At 39.5% G+C, this 13024-nt stretch overlaps 1 protein-coding gene across 7 annotated transcripts in view; it reads right to left on the bottom strand.

The window, feature by feature from the left end:
• HERC2 (HECT and RLD domain containing E3 ubiquitin protein ligase 2) overlaps positions 1 to 13024 on the bottom strand; it is a 287985-nt gene that overhangs the window by 206746 nt on the left and 68215 nt on the right. For all 7 annotated transcript variants that reach the window (XM_073614619.1, XM_073614626.1, XM_073614620.1 and 4 more), the window contains exons 14-19: positions 12814 to 12927; positions 10778 to 11029; positions 9568 to 9761; positions 8814 to 9014; positions 7487 to 7715; positions 3954 to 4078 (exon numbers count right to left, since the gene is read on the bottom strand). In XM_073614619.1, coding sequence (XP_073470720.1) covers positions 3954 to 4078; positions 7487 to 7715; positions 8814 to 9014; positions 9568 to 9761; positions 10778 to 11029; positions 12814 to 12927 — 1115 coding nt within the window. The remainder of the gene's footprint in view (positions 1 to 3953; positions 4079 to 7486; positions 7716 to 8813; positions 9015 to 9567; positions 9762 to 10777; positions 11030 to 12813; positions 12928 to 13024) is intronic.

Genomic DNA, 13024 nt, shown 5'->3' with positions numbered 1-13024 from the left:
AAAGCTGCCCATTCCTCTTGGAAAAAAGAGCCTTCAGTTCCTTTAAATTCTTGGGCTGTCTTGCATGAACGGCACATTTGAGATCTCCCCATAACGGCTCAATGATATTGAGGTCAGGAGACAGATGGCCACTCCAGAACCTTCACTTTATTTTGCTGTAGCCAATGACAGGTCGACTTGGCCTTGTGTTTTGGATCATTGTCATGTTGGAATGTTCAAGTACAGTAAAACCATGGTTTGAGAGTAACTTGGTTTGAGAGAGTTTTGCAAGACAAGCAAAATTTTTCAGTAAATTTTGACTTGATATACAAGCGACGTCTTGATATACAAGTAGTGTCATGTCACAACTGAGAATTAAAGAGAAGCGATGTGCCTCTAAATGTGACAATATGGTTACATTTAATGAAGTTAAAACATTTAGAAACTCACATATTGATGCATAAAACAGGCACATCAAAGTATGCAGGCATCCAGGGTAAAGATGTCCACATAGACCGTCCTCCTCACCGCCACTGAAGTCATTCCTTTTATGCTGTGTTTCACGAGTGGTTCAAGCCTCGCTTTCAGATCGCTCTACTGTAGGGTAGTCTTCCCGGTCACGATTGCAGACAGCTTTACCCTGGAAGCCTACATACTTAGCTGTGCCTCTTTTAATCATCAACCATATGAGTTGCCAAATGTTGTACCTTCATTAAATGTATCCATATTGTTAGACTTAGAGGCGCCTCTCTTCTCTTTTATACTCTGTAGCTCCTGCTGGATTTTGCTTCTAATCCCCTTGTGGAGGTTTCCATTTGTGGATGGACATGTTATGGTTACACAACCTATCACATTGCTATAATCTTTTTATATGGACTATAAAATGAAAGGACTTATGAATAAATGCTTGTGGAATGAAACATCTGAGTTTCCATTATTTCTTATGGGGAAACTCGCTTTGATATACAAGTGCTTTGGATTACAAGCATGTTTCTTGAACAAATTATGCTCGCAATCCAAGGTTTTACTTTATGTCCCTTGCGCAGTTTCCTGGCTGATGAATGCAAATGTTCCTCCAGTAACTTTTGATAACATACTGCATTCATTTTGCCAACAATTTTGAGCAAATTTCCTGTGTCTTTGTAGCTCACACATCCCCAAAACATCAGAGATTCACCTCCGTACCTTTCATGATAGGCCTTATTGACTCCTCTCCAAATGAAGCATTTATGGTTGTGGCCAAAAAAGCCAAAAGGCTCAATTTTGGTCTCATCACTCCAAATGACTTTGTGCCAGAAGGTTTGAGACTTGTCTCTCTGCCGTTTGGCATATTGTAAGCGGATATATTTTGTGGCATTTGCGTAGTAATGCTGATTGGCATTCTCAATTCCTTGGATATCTTTTTATATCCCTTTCTGGTTTTGTACAGTTCAACTACTTTTTCCTTTTCCCGCAGATCCTTTGGCAATTCTTTTGCTTTCCCCATGACTCAGAATCCAGAAATGTCAGTACAGCACTGGATGAAAGAGTCTGTCAGGAGTCCAGAAACTCATTGACATTTTATATACACACACTAATAACAAGCGAACAGATCACAGGTGAGGATGGTTACCTTTAATAGCCATCCAAACCCAAAGTTTGTGTCAAAGTTTTTGATTGTTTCAACTTGTGTGCATGTTATCAGGCCAAAATCACCAGGGTACGTAAACTTCTGATCAGTATCATTTGGGTAGTTTCTGTTGTCATTATGATTTAAAAAGAGTAAACACAGTTGATTGATAATAAAACGGCTTCAGCCAAACACTAACCATGAGTGAAAGAAAAGTTTTTGTGTTGTCATTCATATTCTCTGAAAAATGGCCAAGAAATCATAAATTCTGCTAGGGTATGTAAACTTATGAACACACACACACACACACACACACACACACACAAACACTAAATGTAAAATGTATGTATGCCTATTTAGGGCTCATTCATAGCAGCTAGGACTGATACGCCTCTAAAAAGAAATTTATGCTCAGATCGTGTTTCAGAGGTATTTGACAGGCAGTGAAGAGGCAATATATCACCTCCTGTTTTAATGCAGCATCACTGTGCTGCAACTGCCTGCAATGCACAAGGTTGCAGTGTGGCCCCATTCACCCGGCGGTATACTTCCAGCTGCAGCCACAGCATATGTACATCCCTGGCTGTTGCAGTTGAGGTGGTAAAACATGGCTCAACTGCATGGTTTTACCATCTTCCAACTTCAAATGTGAATGAGCCCTTGGCTCACATCTGTGCAGCTGCGTGCTGGGCTGTCTTTTCTATTCTATAGGCTTCCCTACCTGCAGAAAAACAAGGAAAGAAGTACCCAATGATTTTTATAAAATTACGTCACACTGAGAAAACGTTGCATTTGGCAGTGTGTGGGGGTACCATTAAGAATTAATGACACCCCTACACGTCTGCCAAAGAGCAACGCGTATGCATGTAGGGAATGAGCGTGATTTTGCGCGCGTTCCCCAACACACAGTAATGTGAACCAAGCCATAGACTGGGGTGACTCAAGACTGAAAATACTTTTAAAAGGGTGCCCTGACTGGAAAACGGTAGAGAAACAGTTGCCTTTAGTGTTTGTACACGTGTTAAGCCAACTGTGACTTCCACAACCACTGCATTAATGTCACTTCCTGGATCAGCATGGTCGTTCTCTGGCAACAACTCTGCTTGGGTGAAGCAGCTAATGGGACACAATCTATAGGTCATCGCCTATAAAGCCCCTCCATCTCCCACATACAACGCATTCAGGTCTTTGCTTAAGAAAACAAGTTATATATAGCTGCGGACGCTGGAGTGAGAGCAGTAATTCTAGGCCCATTATTTATGGTCAACTGTAAACGGATGACCAGTAGAGGCTTATAGTGTCACCTTTGTATAATTTTGGGTACAGAAACTTGTCACTGTTTAACTGGCGCACACAAATTTAAGGCTTGACATTTTGGGTATTTACTTGGCACAACCTCATCTTTTTTATGTTATCTAAAAATTAGATAATACATTGCATTTATGTACACTAAAATGAACTTAAAGAGGAACTGCAGTCTGCTCACATAATTTGTAATAAAAACATCTTTGCCATTCTGAAGCTTCCCTCCAACCACTTTGCATATTATTTTATATATACTGTGATTCTGTACTTGCCAAATATGCTGCAGAAATCTCCCTCCACTGAGTCTGGCGGCAGACATTCTAACTAAGGGCAGCTGAAGCTGCTGCCCATTCACTTCCTGGATTTACACAGACACACACCACCAGCTCTGTAGTTCTCATCCCCCTCCCTTCCTGGCAAACTCTCACGAGAGTTAGAAAGCTGTGCATGATGTCATAAGCCTAGGCTTTTTTCCAGACAAGAAACAGGAAGTGGGCTGCATAAGGCATTTACTGGCAAACAAAAAAAAAAATGTTTTACTATCCAAAGTTAAAACAAAAAGGGCAGAAGATTTAATAGATGGAAAGGTGAAAAAATTACTGAAGTCACTTTAAATGTAATTTTTTTACCAAAAATATAGGTTTGATAAAAAGTTGCACCAATGTCATGTTACGTAAGAAATTGCAACTACCATAATTTTATTTTCCAGGGTCTACGCTTTCTGAATACATACACGGTTTAAAGGGTTTTAACCAATTTTAAAAGCCTTGAAATGTGCAGTTTAATGTGAAGAAAAAAAAAAAAAAAAAGAAAATGGGACCAAAGTAGTTACACTTTTACAGTGATGTATTTTACATAGCCTGGCACAGCTCAGTATGGCACTTTTATCGATATTCATTTTTTGGCATAAAAACTCTCGTACCAAGTGTGGTGTTCTCCATGTGCTGAAAATATAATATGATGTATTTAGGTTTACTTAAGGGTAAACCTTATAGAAGAGCTACTAAATAAATTACCCAGCAGACTAAATCTATTAAAAGCCAGCAGTTTTCGGTCTCACCTGAATCTCTGAGGTTATTGCCGTGTTAAGTGCGCATTCTAATCCTCCATCGGCCATCAAGCTGCTTACCAACAGGTCAATCATGAAACGGCGCCCAGGGCTTATGGTCATTTCATTTCCAGAAGCTAAAAACAGAAGGTTTAATAGTTATGTTTCACAGAATAGAACTGTTTAGCTACCTTTGTGCTAATAAAATTCACGAAATACAAGAAAAACCTGGACTAGATAACGAAACCAAGTTTACCCCTTTCTTTACAGGCCAGTTTGCAACTTTGTCTGAAAGAGCTGAAAATTAAATTGCACTGGGGAGGACAAACTTTTTTTATTGTTTGTGTGGACATAAGAGCCTGCTATTTTAAGATATGCTCAAATATTGGAGCTAAAATATTACACTTTATAAAAAAAAAAAAGGAAGAAGTTGAAATGTATCTTAAAAGCTTTCATGTAGATGGACACATGAATTCCAGGAATTCAGCAACTTTACAAAAAGTGCAGGCACACCATGAGGCAACTCCAATTAGGTGCATGTCACTTCTGGGACACATCTATAATTCTTACAGTATATGTGACAGGTTTATTGCATTCCCGGGGAGGACACACTCTGGCTGTGAGAGGAGAGAAGCACACACAGCAGCTATGCCTACCCCCCCGGCGCCCATTCGCAGAAGCCTTTGTATTTTGTGAATGAGTTAACCTAATGCAAAGGCTTCTGTGAAAGGGCAAAACGAGAGGAGGGGTGGCCATACCAGTTCCGGCGACTCTGCTCTTGAAGGAACTGAGACTACAGTGAGCAGTGTCGGAGCTCCGGAAGTTATCTTCCTGGAGCACAATAAACCTGTCAGAAGCGAATAATAGAGATAAGTCTACAAGGCAGCAGGCACCTCAGACTAAACTTATGGTATGCTTTCAGTCTTTACAAAGAAGCTGAATTCCTGGAATTCAGGCAGAGCAGACAGCAGTGACTGTCAGTCACCAGCTCTCTGCTCACGGAGCTCTGAGAACCGAGCAATCAGTGGTCTTTGATTGCTCGGTGCTCGGTCCTCAGTCTTGGAGTTGGCAGGGGACAGATGCAGCATTCACCTAGGCAAGTATGATTTTGGGGGAAAAAAAACAAACCCCCTGAACTTCTCTTTTAATAAGACTTGGTTATAAAATGCGATGCAAATGACATCAGGAGTCCGGTGCATCCCTGTTCTCCATTTCAGGGACGAATCAGGCCTGAATTGGGAGCCGAAACGAAGCAAAAGACGCACAGAACCGCTGTGAAATTCCAAGTTGGTTAGCCAATCAGGAGAGAGAGAGGGGGGAGCGGGCCGAATGGCAACTTTGGGTCTGAATGGATACATGGAGCTGCATCTTGGCTCGGGTGCCCCCATAGCAAGGCACTCAGCAGGAGGGAGGGGCCAAGAGCAGAGAAGAGGGACCCGAGAAGAGGAAGATCTGGGCTGCCCTGTGCAAAACAAGCTGCATGGAGGAGTTAAGTATAACATGTTTGTTATTTAAAAAAAAAAAAAAAAAAAACACACACACACACACACCACGAAAATTTACACTTTAATTAGGGAACAGAATTAAAAAAAAAATATATATATATATTTTCCCACACTCATTTTGGCGAGTTTCAATACAGCAATCTGCATGAAGCACAATTGCGCCTGTGATTCTAGAAGCAAGCACCAGCGGCTGCGGTGTCCTAAAATTAATTCAGGACGCAAGAATTTCAGCAATGCAACATATGGGCCAGGCTGCATGGGGGACAGAAACAGCCTAATGGGCTTCCCTGAGCTTCCTGTCGATGCAAATTACATTGCGAAACGCGTAGAGGCTGCTGGGCACTTTCTCATCGCATGCCACTGTGAGAAGACACAGTAACAGAGGGGAAACAAACTGAGACACCGCTCTCCATATACACTGCTGGATTTGCTTGGTGCCAGCTTAAGGGCACCATAACGTGTGAGTTTAACCATGTTTTTAACTATTTTAGTAAAATGAAATGACATACTATACCATGATGGCTATCCATATGTCTTTATGAGCACTGAACAGAGCAAGAGATACTAATACATTGCTTGGAAAGGCTGCTATTGGACCATCACAAACGGGTTGGTAACCCTTAATGAACCAAAGGCGTTTATTCTTATTACATCTGGTGAGTGGCCATTGCATGAGGTGGTGGTGAAGTCACGATAAGTGGTGAATTAGGAGCACAATATACTGAAAAGGAACGTCATTGCACAGAAGTGATCACTCACTGAAGACATCCAGTGTACTGTGGTGTTTCTGCAAATGTCAAGGACATATATTTTTTTGCACTATGCAGTACATATGCATGTTGATATGTAATATTTTGTAATATTGGCATATTGTTTAGGATTAATAATTTTTTTAAATAGCTTTTGGTAGCACCTACATCATTGCACAGAAGTAATTACCCACTGAGGACATCTAGTGGGCTGTAGTGTTTATGCACATGTTGAGGACATTTTTTGCAGCAAGTAGTTTATATGCATGTTGATATGTGATATTTGATGGTCACTAAGTAATATTGGCACATTGCACATTTTTTAATATTTGTCATATTATATTTTTTAGCACTAGCACTTTAAACAGTTTTTTTGGAATATTATTTTGTCACTAGTAAACATTAAGTGGACAGTATATTTTTGACACAGTATTAATTGATACAGAAAAGCACGCTACATAGGATAGATATCCTATTTTAGTATATTTCAGCAGTGGTATCATACACAGAAGTTAGCGCAATCCACATTTATATTCGTTTGGTTTTTTTTTTAATTCATTAAAAAGTGTATTTTTAAAAAAAAAAATGCATTTGAAAGACCGCTGTGCAAATACAGTGTGACATAAAATGTTGCAACATTCGCCATTTTATTCAATAGTGTCTCTGCTAACAATATATATATATATATATATATATATATATATATATATATATATATATATATATATAATGTTTGGGGGTTCCAAGTAATTTTCTAGCAAAAATAACAGATTTTTAACTTGTAAGCAACCAGTGTCAGAAAAAGGTTTAGTCTTTAAGTGGTTAAACTGCCCTCATTTACAGACTGAAGTTTATTCCTTTGATCTAAGAACCAAATGCTACTTGGTTTATAGTTATCTCTGATGTTGAGATAAACTTGGCAGGCTGCCTGGATTTTTTTTTTTTTGTTAGCTGTCAGAAGCGAGCAGAGAACTCTGCACTTGTTACATAGAATAGGGGAAATGCTGTTTTAAGATGGGGGGGGGGGGGGGGGGTAATCGCCATTTTAATTCTTTAGCGATCAATAATGCAGCTCTTGTAAACAGATGGGGAAAAGAAAAGGAAAAAAAAAAAAAAAAAAAAGGAAGGAAGGAGGACAAGAACACCTTGAGGTTGTCCTACATGTTACGGTTCGTGAATAAGGAATGCAAATGTATGGCACAGAATGATAGAAAAGCATTTTTAGACATGTAAAAGAAAATTGTTAAATTGTACACAGAAATGTAAAACCCAAGAGCACAATGTAAAATACCTGCATTTGGCAAAAGGGCTGACAAGGCCCTGGCTCTTTCCTCAGCTGTCGGCAGAAGCACAGACCATCCGCTCTGCAATACTGCTTGTGCAGCTGACTGCACTGTGTTAAGCACTCCTGCATTGCTGGCCAATGTAACAACTGTCTGCTTCAGACTGTTCAATAGCATACTGCCAAGACCCAGGCCCAGGCATTCTGGATCTACTTGGTGGCTTATGGCAGCATGTAACTGGAAGAAACAGAGGACAGGAACAAATATGTAAATGTGCTGCGCAATGAAACAAAGTGCAACTGCTTTGAAGTTCGTTTAAAATGTTGGCAACTGCTTACATGCTCCAATTTTCTTGTAATGGTAAGGCATGGTGGGCATTTATACCTTTCAACTACACACATCAAAACATTGAAAGTATATCTCTCATAAACCTTGGCAATACAAAAACTATGATGGAAAAAAAAAAAATACATAACCACAATGCTTAGTGAAAACCCAGTGTGAAAACTATTAGCAGCTTAAAAGCAGAACTTCACTCCACAGAATAATTTTGTCCCAATGCCCCCTCCGCCCTTCCAGATCTAAACAGCAGCCTTTATTTTTATTTTTTCCCACAATTTACTTTATTTTGCCTTTTTTCACCTACAGCTTCTATTGTAGCCCAGGTGAGAATGACATGTTCTGCTCCAAAGGGCTTCCTAAGATATCGCCATCACATGTGCTGGTAGGCCGCGGGGACACAGAGTACTGACATGCGATCTTTGTGCCACAACATCAAGGGTTGGCTACAAGAAACCTAAAGGGAGAACAGGCTCCCAATGATGCCAAAGAGAAAGATGGCATTGTGGGACCCAGCCTTGTGGCAGTGGAGCAAACACAGGTAGACACACGGGAGTAAAGTTCCTTTGAATTCGTAAGAAAATTTCAACTTTTCCTGTTAAAGTCAAATTTGACTCAGCTCCTCCTCAGCCTCCCTACAGCAAAGTGAAACTGTCCGTCCCATGAGGAAAGCAACACGGGAGAGTTGAGAGGTCAGGATCAAGCTCAACTTTAACAGATTTGCATAGGGCTTCATCTACCTGTATCTCTGGATCTACTGACTATTCAGTCATACCAGTTTTCACAAAGTGGCTTCCCCACACATCTTTTCATCAAATGCTTTGTTTCCTAGATTCCTAACAGGTTTAATTAATCCTCTTATCACCAGCTATGAATATTGGATATTAAGATATTTATTGTTAGAAAAATGTGAGAAATGAAAAAGAATGCAAACTTTCAAAATATTATTAAAAATATTTTACGCAATTCGCAATTTTTAATCTAGTATATCATTACCTGTAATCGAAGCAGATTAAGTGTTGCTACAGCCATACATTCCTTCTCTTGTGGAGGTGGCCAGTCTGAGCTGCCATCCATCCCTTCACTAACTTGGCGTAACAGTAAATCCAGCTGTTCAAAGGTCATGGGGCACACATCGACAACAAAGGGCACGCGCAGACCAATGGACCATTCCGAACAGGAAGACCACGCAAAACTCTGCACACAAAAACATAGTAGTTTTCATTTTAAAATCGGGACAGCTCAGTTGTATAACCCCTAATAAAGTTGCTATATATGTTTTAAAACAAAATAAATACTAAAAAAATAAGCAAGTTGAAAAAAAAAAAAAAAAATCAGAAATAGGAGTAGTGTTCATCATGACCATGCAAATTTTACATTTGTTTTATTTGTGGAGTGGACTCACATTTGTCTGCATGTTTAGGTATTAACAATGAACTATTAGGAACATGGATAAATGGAAACAAAAAATAACTGTAAAAAATACTCATGCTTAGGAGTATCATGAGCCCCATTAAAAAGTAACATCTGTACAATACAGAAATCATAAAACAAAGAATGCATACAAAAAGTCACCTGAAACTGTCACTAATAAAGGAAAAAAAAAAATAAAGGTTAGAGTATCAGGGTTACAAATGGCTCATGCAGTATTGTGCACCCACCCCTAGAAGCCTGCTCTTCACATCCCAAAGCATGACACCAATATATTTCCAGCTTAATAAGATTTGTACATGTAAAATATGCTTAATACCTGGGCAGGTCCACAAGCGATTCCAACTATATGTTTGGAATCCAGTCCTGGGAGAGCAGACGGCTCAGGTTTTGCGATGCGTAATGTATCAAAGTGCTGACACTGATCATTGCTACCCCAGCTGTATACCTCCCCAGATTCAGTTAATGCCAGACAGTGTGTAGAGCCCACAGCTACATCAACCACCTTCTTGCCTAAAGAAAGATAGAAAAACAGTTTACCAAAAAAGTGTATCAGAAGAAATTATTCATCCTACAAATTTTTAAAAAATCACAGCAACAAGCACTCAAATGCAAAAAAGTCAGCGGTTTCAGCAAGAGAGATTTTCTAGCATGATGAAAAAATTGACAGTTTATGACTTCTTCCTTACACCCTTTTACCTCTTTTTGTAAAAACATAAATAAATAAAAGTTAAGCTGGCCATAAGTGGTTCGAATCTCGGCCGGTTCAGCAGGGACCAGCCAAGAATCAGACCATCTATGGTCAGGCTGATTATACCCATGTTGATCTGTCAATCGACTTGGGTACAAGCAGCATGTCGGGATTTTTACAGGCAATTATTGGCAACAGCTACAGCTGCTGGCAATAATCACCATGTTCTGGAAGAACACAATAGGTCCACAGGAAGGACTCCCCCATCAACACTGACTGAATGTGTTGATGTGGAAATCAAGTGTTCTTACCGGCAACTGAAGGTTGTGATAAAGAAAAACCGCATCATGTATGGCCTGCCTTGAGAGGAGAAGATGCTGTGGATTTGGTTTACAAGTGCTTTGAAGATCACATATTGAAAATGAAAATAATGAAAAAGCTATGCCGGGTTTTTGCTAGTTTATTAGAACAGAACACTAAAAAGTAGAAGAAACAGATGCAGAAAATCTAACATACTATTGTCGTTTGCATTTCTATTGTGGTACTATCTTGGTGGAAGATAAAACGACTCCCACAATCACTGAAAGAATACATTACACCAGATTCTTCCCCTCTTGCTTTATTTGAACTACACAGAGTGAAAGGAGGAATCTGAGGCACTACTGTAGTGAAAGTTCTTTTTTTGGACACCGCTCACAAAAGCAATGTTAAAAAGTAATTTCAAAGCGAATATGAATCTTCAAGAAGCAGGTCACTAGGCAAAATCTATCATAATGCAGAATGACCGCAGTAAGTCAATTAGAGTTTTTTATTTTTGTACTTTTCTGTTCCCATTTACCTTGTAGGCCACCAAGTATCTTTGGGTATCGGACATGTTCTTCTGTTCCGTGGCCAAGCCTCTGATTGTCCCCTTTGCCCCAGGAATAGACCTGGCCATCTTTGGTGATAGCAACTGAAAACTGGCTGCCACAGCGCACTTTTACCATGTCCAAATCCTGAAGTTTCTCTATTAATTTAGGTGTTTTACAGCCATCGCTTCCTCCTCTGCCTAATTTTCCATAATCTCCATCACCCCAAGACCAGACTTGACCTAAGAAAAAAAAAAAAAAAAAAGATATATATTACATGCAACACATAGAAACAAATTCGGAAACCAGATTTTATAGCTCTACTGCAACTGTCACTTCCAGCAAAGCCTATAAGGACAGAGGGGCTGGACAAGTCTCAGTGGATGTAAATGCAATGAATTCATTTTCATATGGCTGAAACTTCCAATGCACCTCCATGCCAATTCAGGGGTCCCAAAAGCTCAAAGTGGATAAAATCAGGAAATACATCCGAAGCTCTAAACCAAGAAGTAATGACATGATACATCTAACTCCCACTGATCCTATTTTAGAAGTTGATGTCTTTTTAGATGGCTTGTCACAATGCTAACACCTAACCCTGACACTTCAAATGGAAGTTGGTGAGATCTGCTGGGAGAAGACAGAGAAAGGATGCAAGTCTGATGCCCTGATCCCCTGTGAATCCCCCGGAGTGGTGCTGGTAGCGGTTTTTGATTAAGAGATTTTCTTCTCTTGGAGGCTTACTTATCTTTCAGCTCTGGTGAGTGTAACCCCCTGGGGGAAGTGTGTTCTCACATGATGGAATTGAACTGACCGGTGGAAGGTGCACACTGAGATTCTGCTTTAGTATCACCTATGAACACTCTGAACCACTTTCCAAACTCCGCACTACTCTCAAAGGACTTTCGTGTGAAGTTGGCCACATGATTTTATATTTCTTGCTCAACATTAGCGCTGTTTGTAGGGTTTACAACCACTTGAAGCCTCATGCATACAGGAAGTTTGATTTTCTCTTCTGAACACCTTTTACTCCTGGCAGGAAAAAGCAGCTTAAAATGCACGCACCAAAAGCCGTGTATTGCACACACGTTTAGACAGGTCAGGCAATTGAGCTTTAATGGATTCCACTGTCCAGAATATTAATTTATTCTGGCCATTGGAATGCATTAACACTCAAACATGCCTAAATAGCTTTTTCCTGCTCAAAAACTCCTCTCGAGAACGTGCTGGTTATGTTGTGTTTTTAGCCTGTAATACAGTCCAATACTCCTGTAAACACCAATACGTGCATATTTCTTTTTTTTTTTTTTTTTTTTTTTTTTTATAAAACGTCAAACCCCTGTAGAAAGTTTTTTTGGCCCAGTGTGCATAAGCCCTATACATCAGTTCCATCTTTCAAATTATCCTCCAGTTAAAGTAGAACTTTTTTTTTTTTTTTTAATTTATCGCGGTCTGTACCCCCGTTTAGGAGATTCACCCTCTCAATTTTTTACCATTATCATTGAAAGTAAAAGAAAATGCCAAAGTTTGGGTTGTACCCAGAAAAGTAAGAGAGGGGAAATTTTCCAATGGGGACACTAGTTCTGGTGATCTGGAGGTCCCCAAGGAATTCTCTTAATTTGCAGGGATTTCCTCTCACTTCCTGTTTGGTTATAGGACAGGGAGTGAAGGGAAATATCTGCAATGGGACACAGAAAGAAGAAAAAAAATCTAACAGAGGTTATAACCCTCCCTTGTGCTATCCAAAATAAAAAACTTCAGTTCATGTAAATGTTTAGTACTAATTATAGGGTCTTCTGCATATTTGCTATATGTAAAAAAAAATACCAATCATGCTTTTTAGAAAGGTTCTATCAAGTTTGGGATTCCTGGATCTCCACTCAGTTCAATCATCACACAATCTTCTTAGTAATCACTGGCAACATAACATCCTAATAAGTATTTGTTACCTTAAATAATGATGTATACTGAAAATATCATGACTTTTCTTTCGCTAATCAAAAACTGAAAAACATATATAACTTGCCATTTTCTGTCACGGCCAGAGTCTGCGCATCTCCACTTCCACAGGACACATCAACAACCTTTAATCCCTTGAGTCCTGTCACCAACATAGGTATTGTCTGGTCTTCACTAGACCCTTTGGAAATTAAACAGAAACCATTACAGAATTAGATCACATCTAAACTGTGCAGTACATCAAACCAAAACAGAAAAGATTTTGAATGGCATAGTGA

The sequence above is a fragment of the Aquarana catesbeiana genome, linkage group LG02 (genome assembly GCF_042186555.1).
Source record: "Aquarana catesbeiana isolate 2022-GZ linkage group LG02, ASM4218655v1, whole genome shotgun sequence".
Classification (NCBI taxonomy): Eukaryota; Metazoa; Chordata; class Amphibia; order Anura; family Ranidae; genus Aquarana; species Aquarana catesbeiana.
Note: the sequence above shows the minus strand (reverse complement) of the source record. Positions and strands in the feature narration are given on the sequence as shown.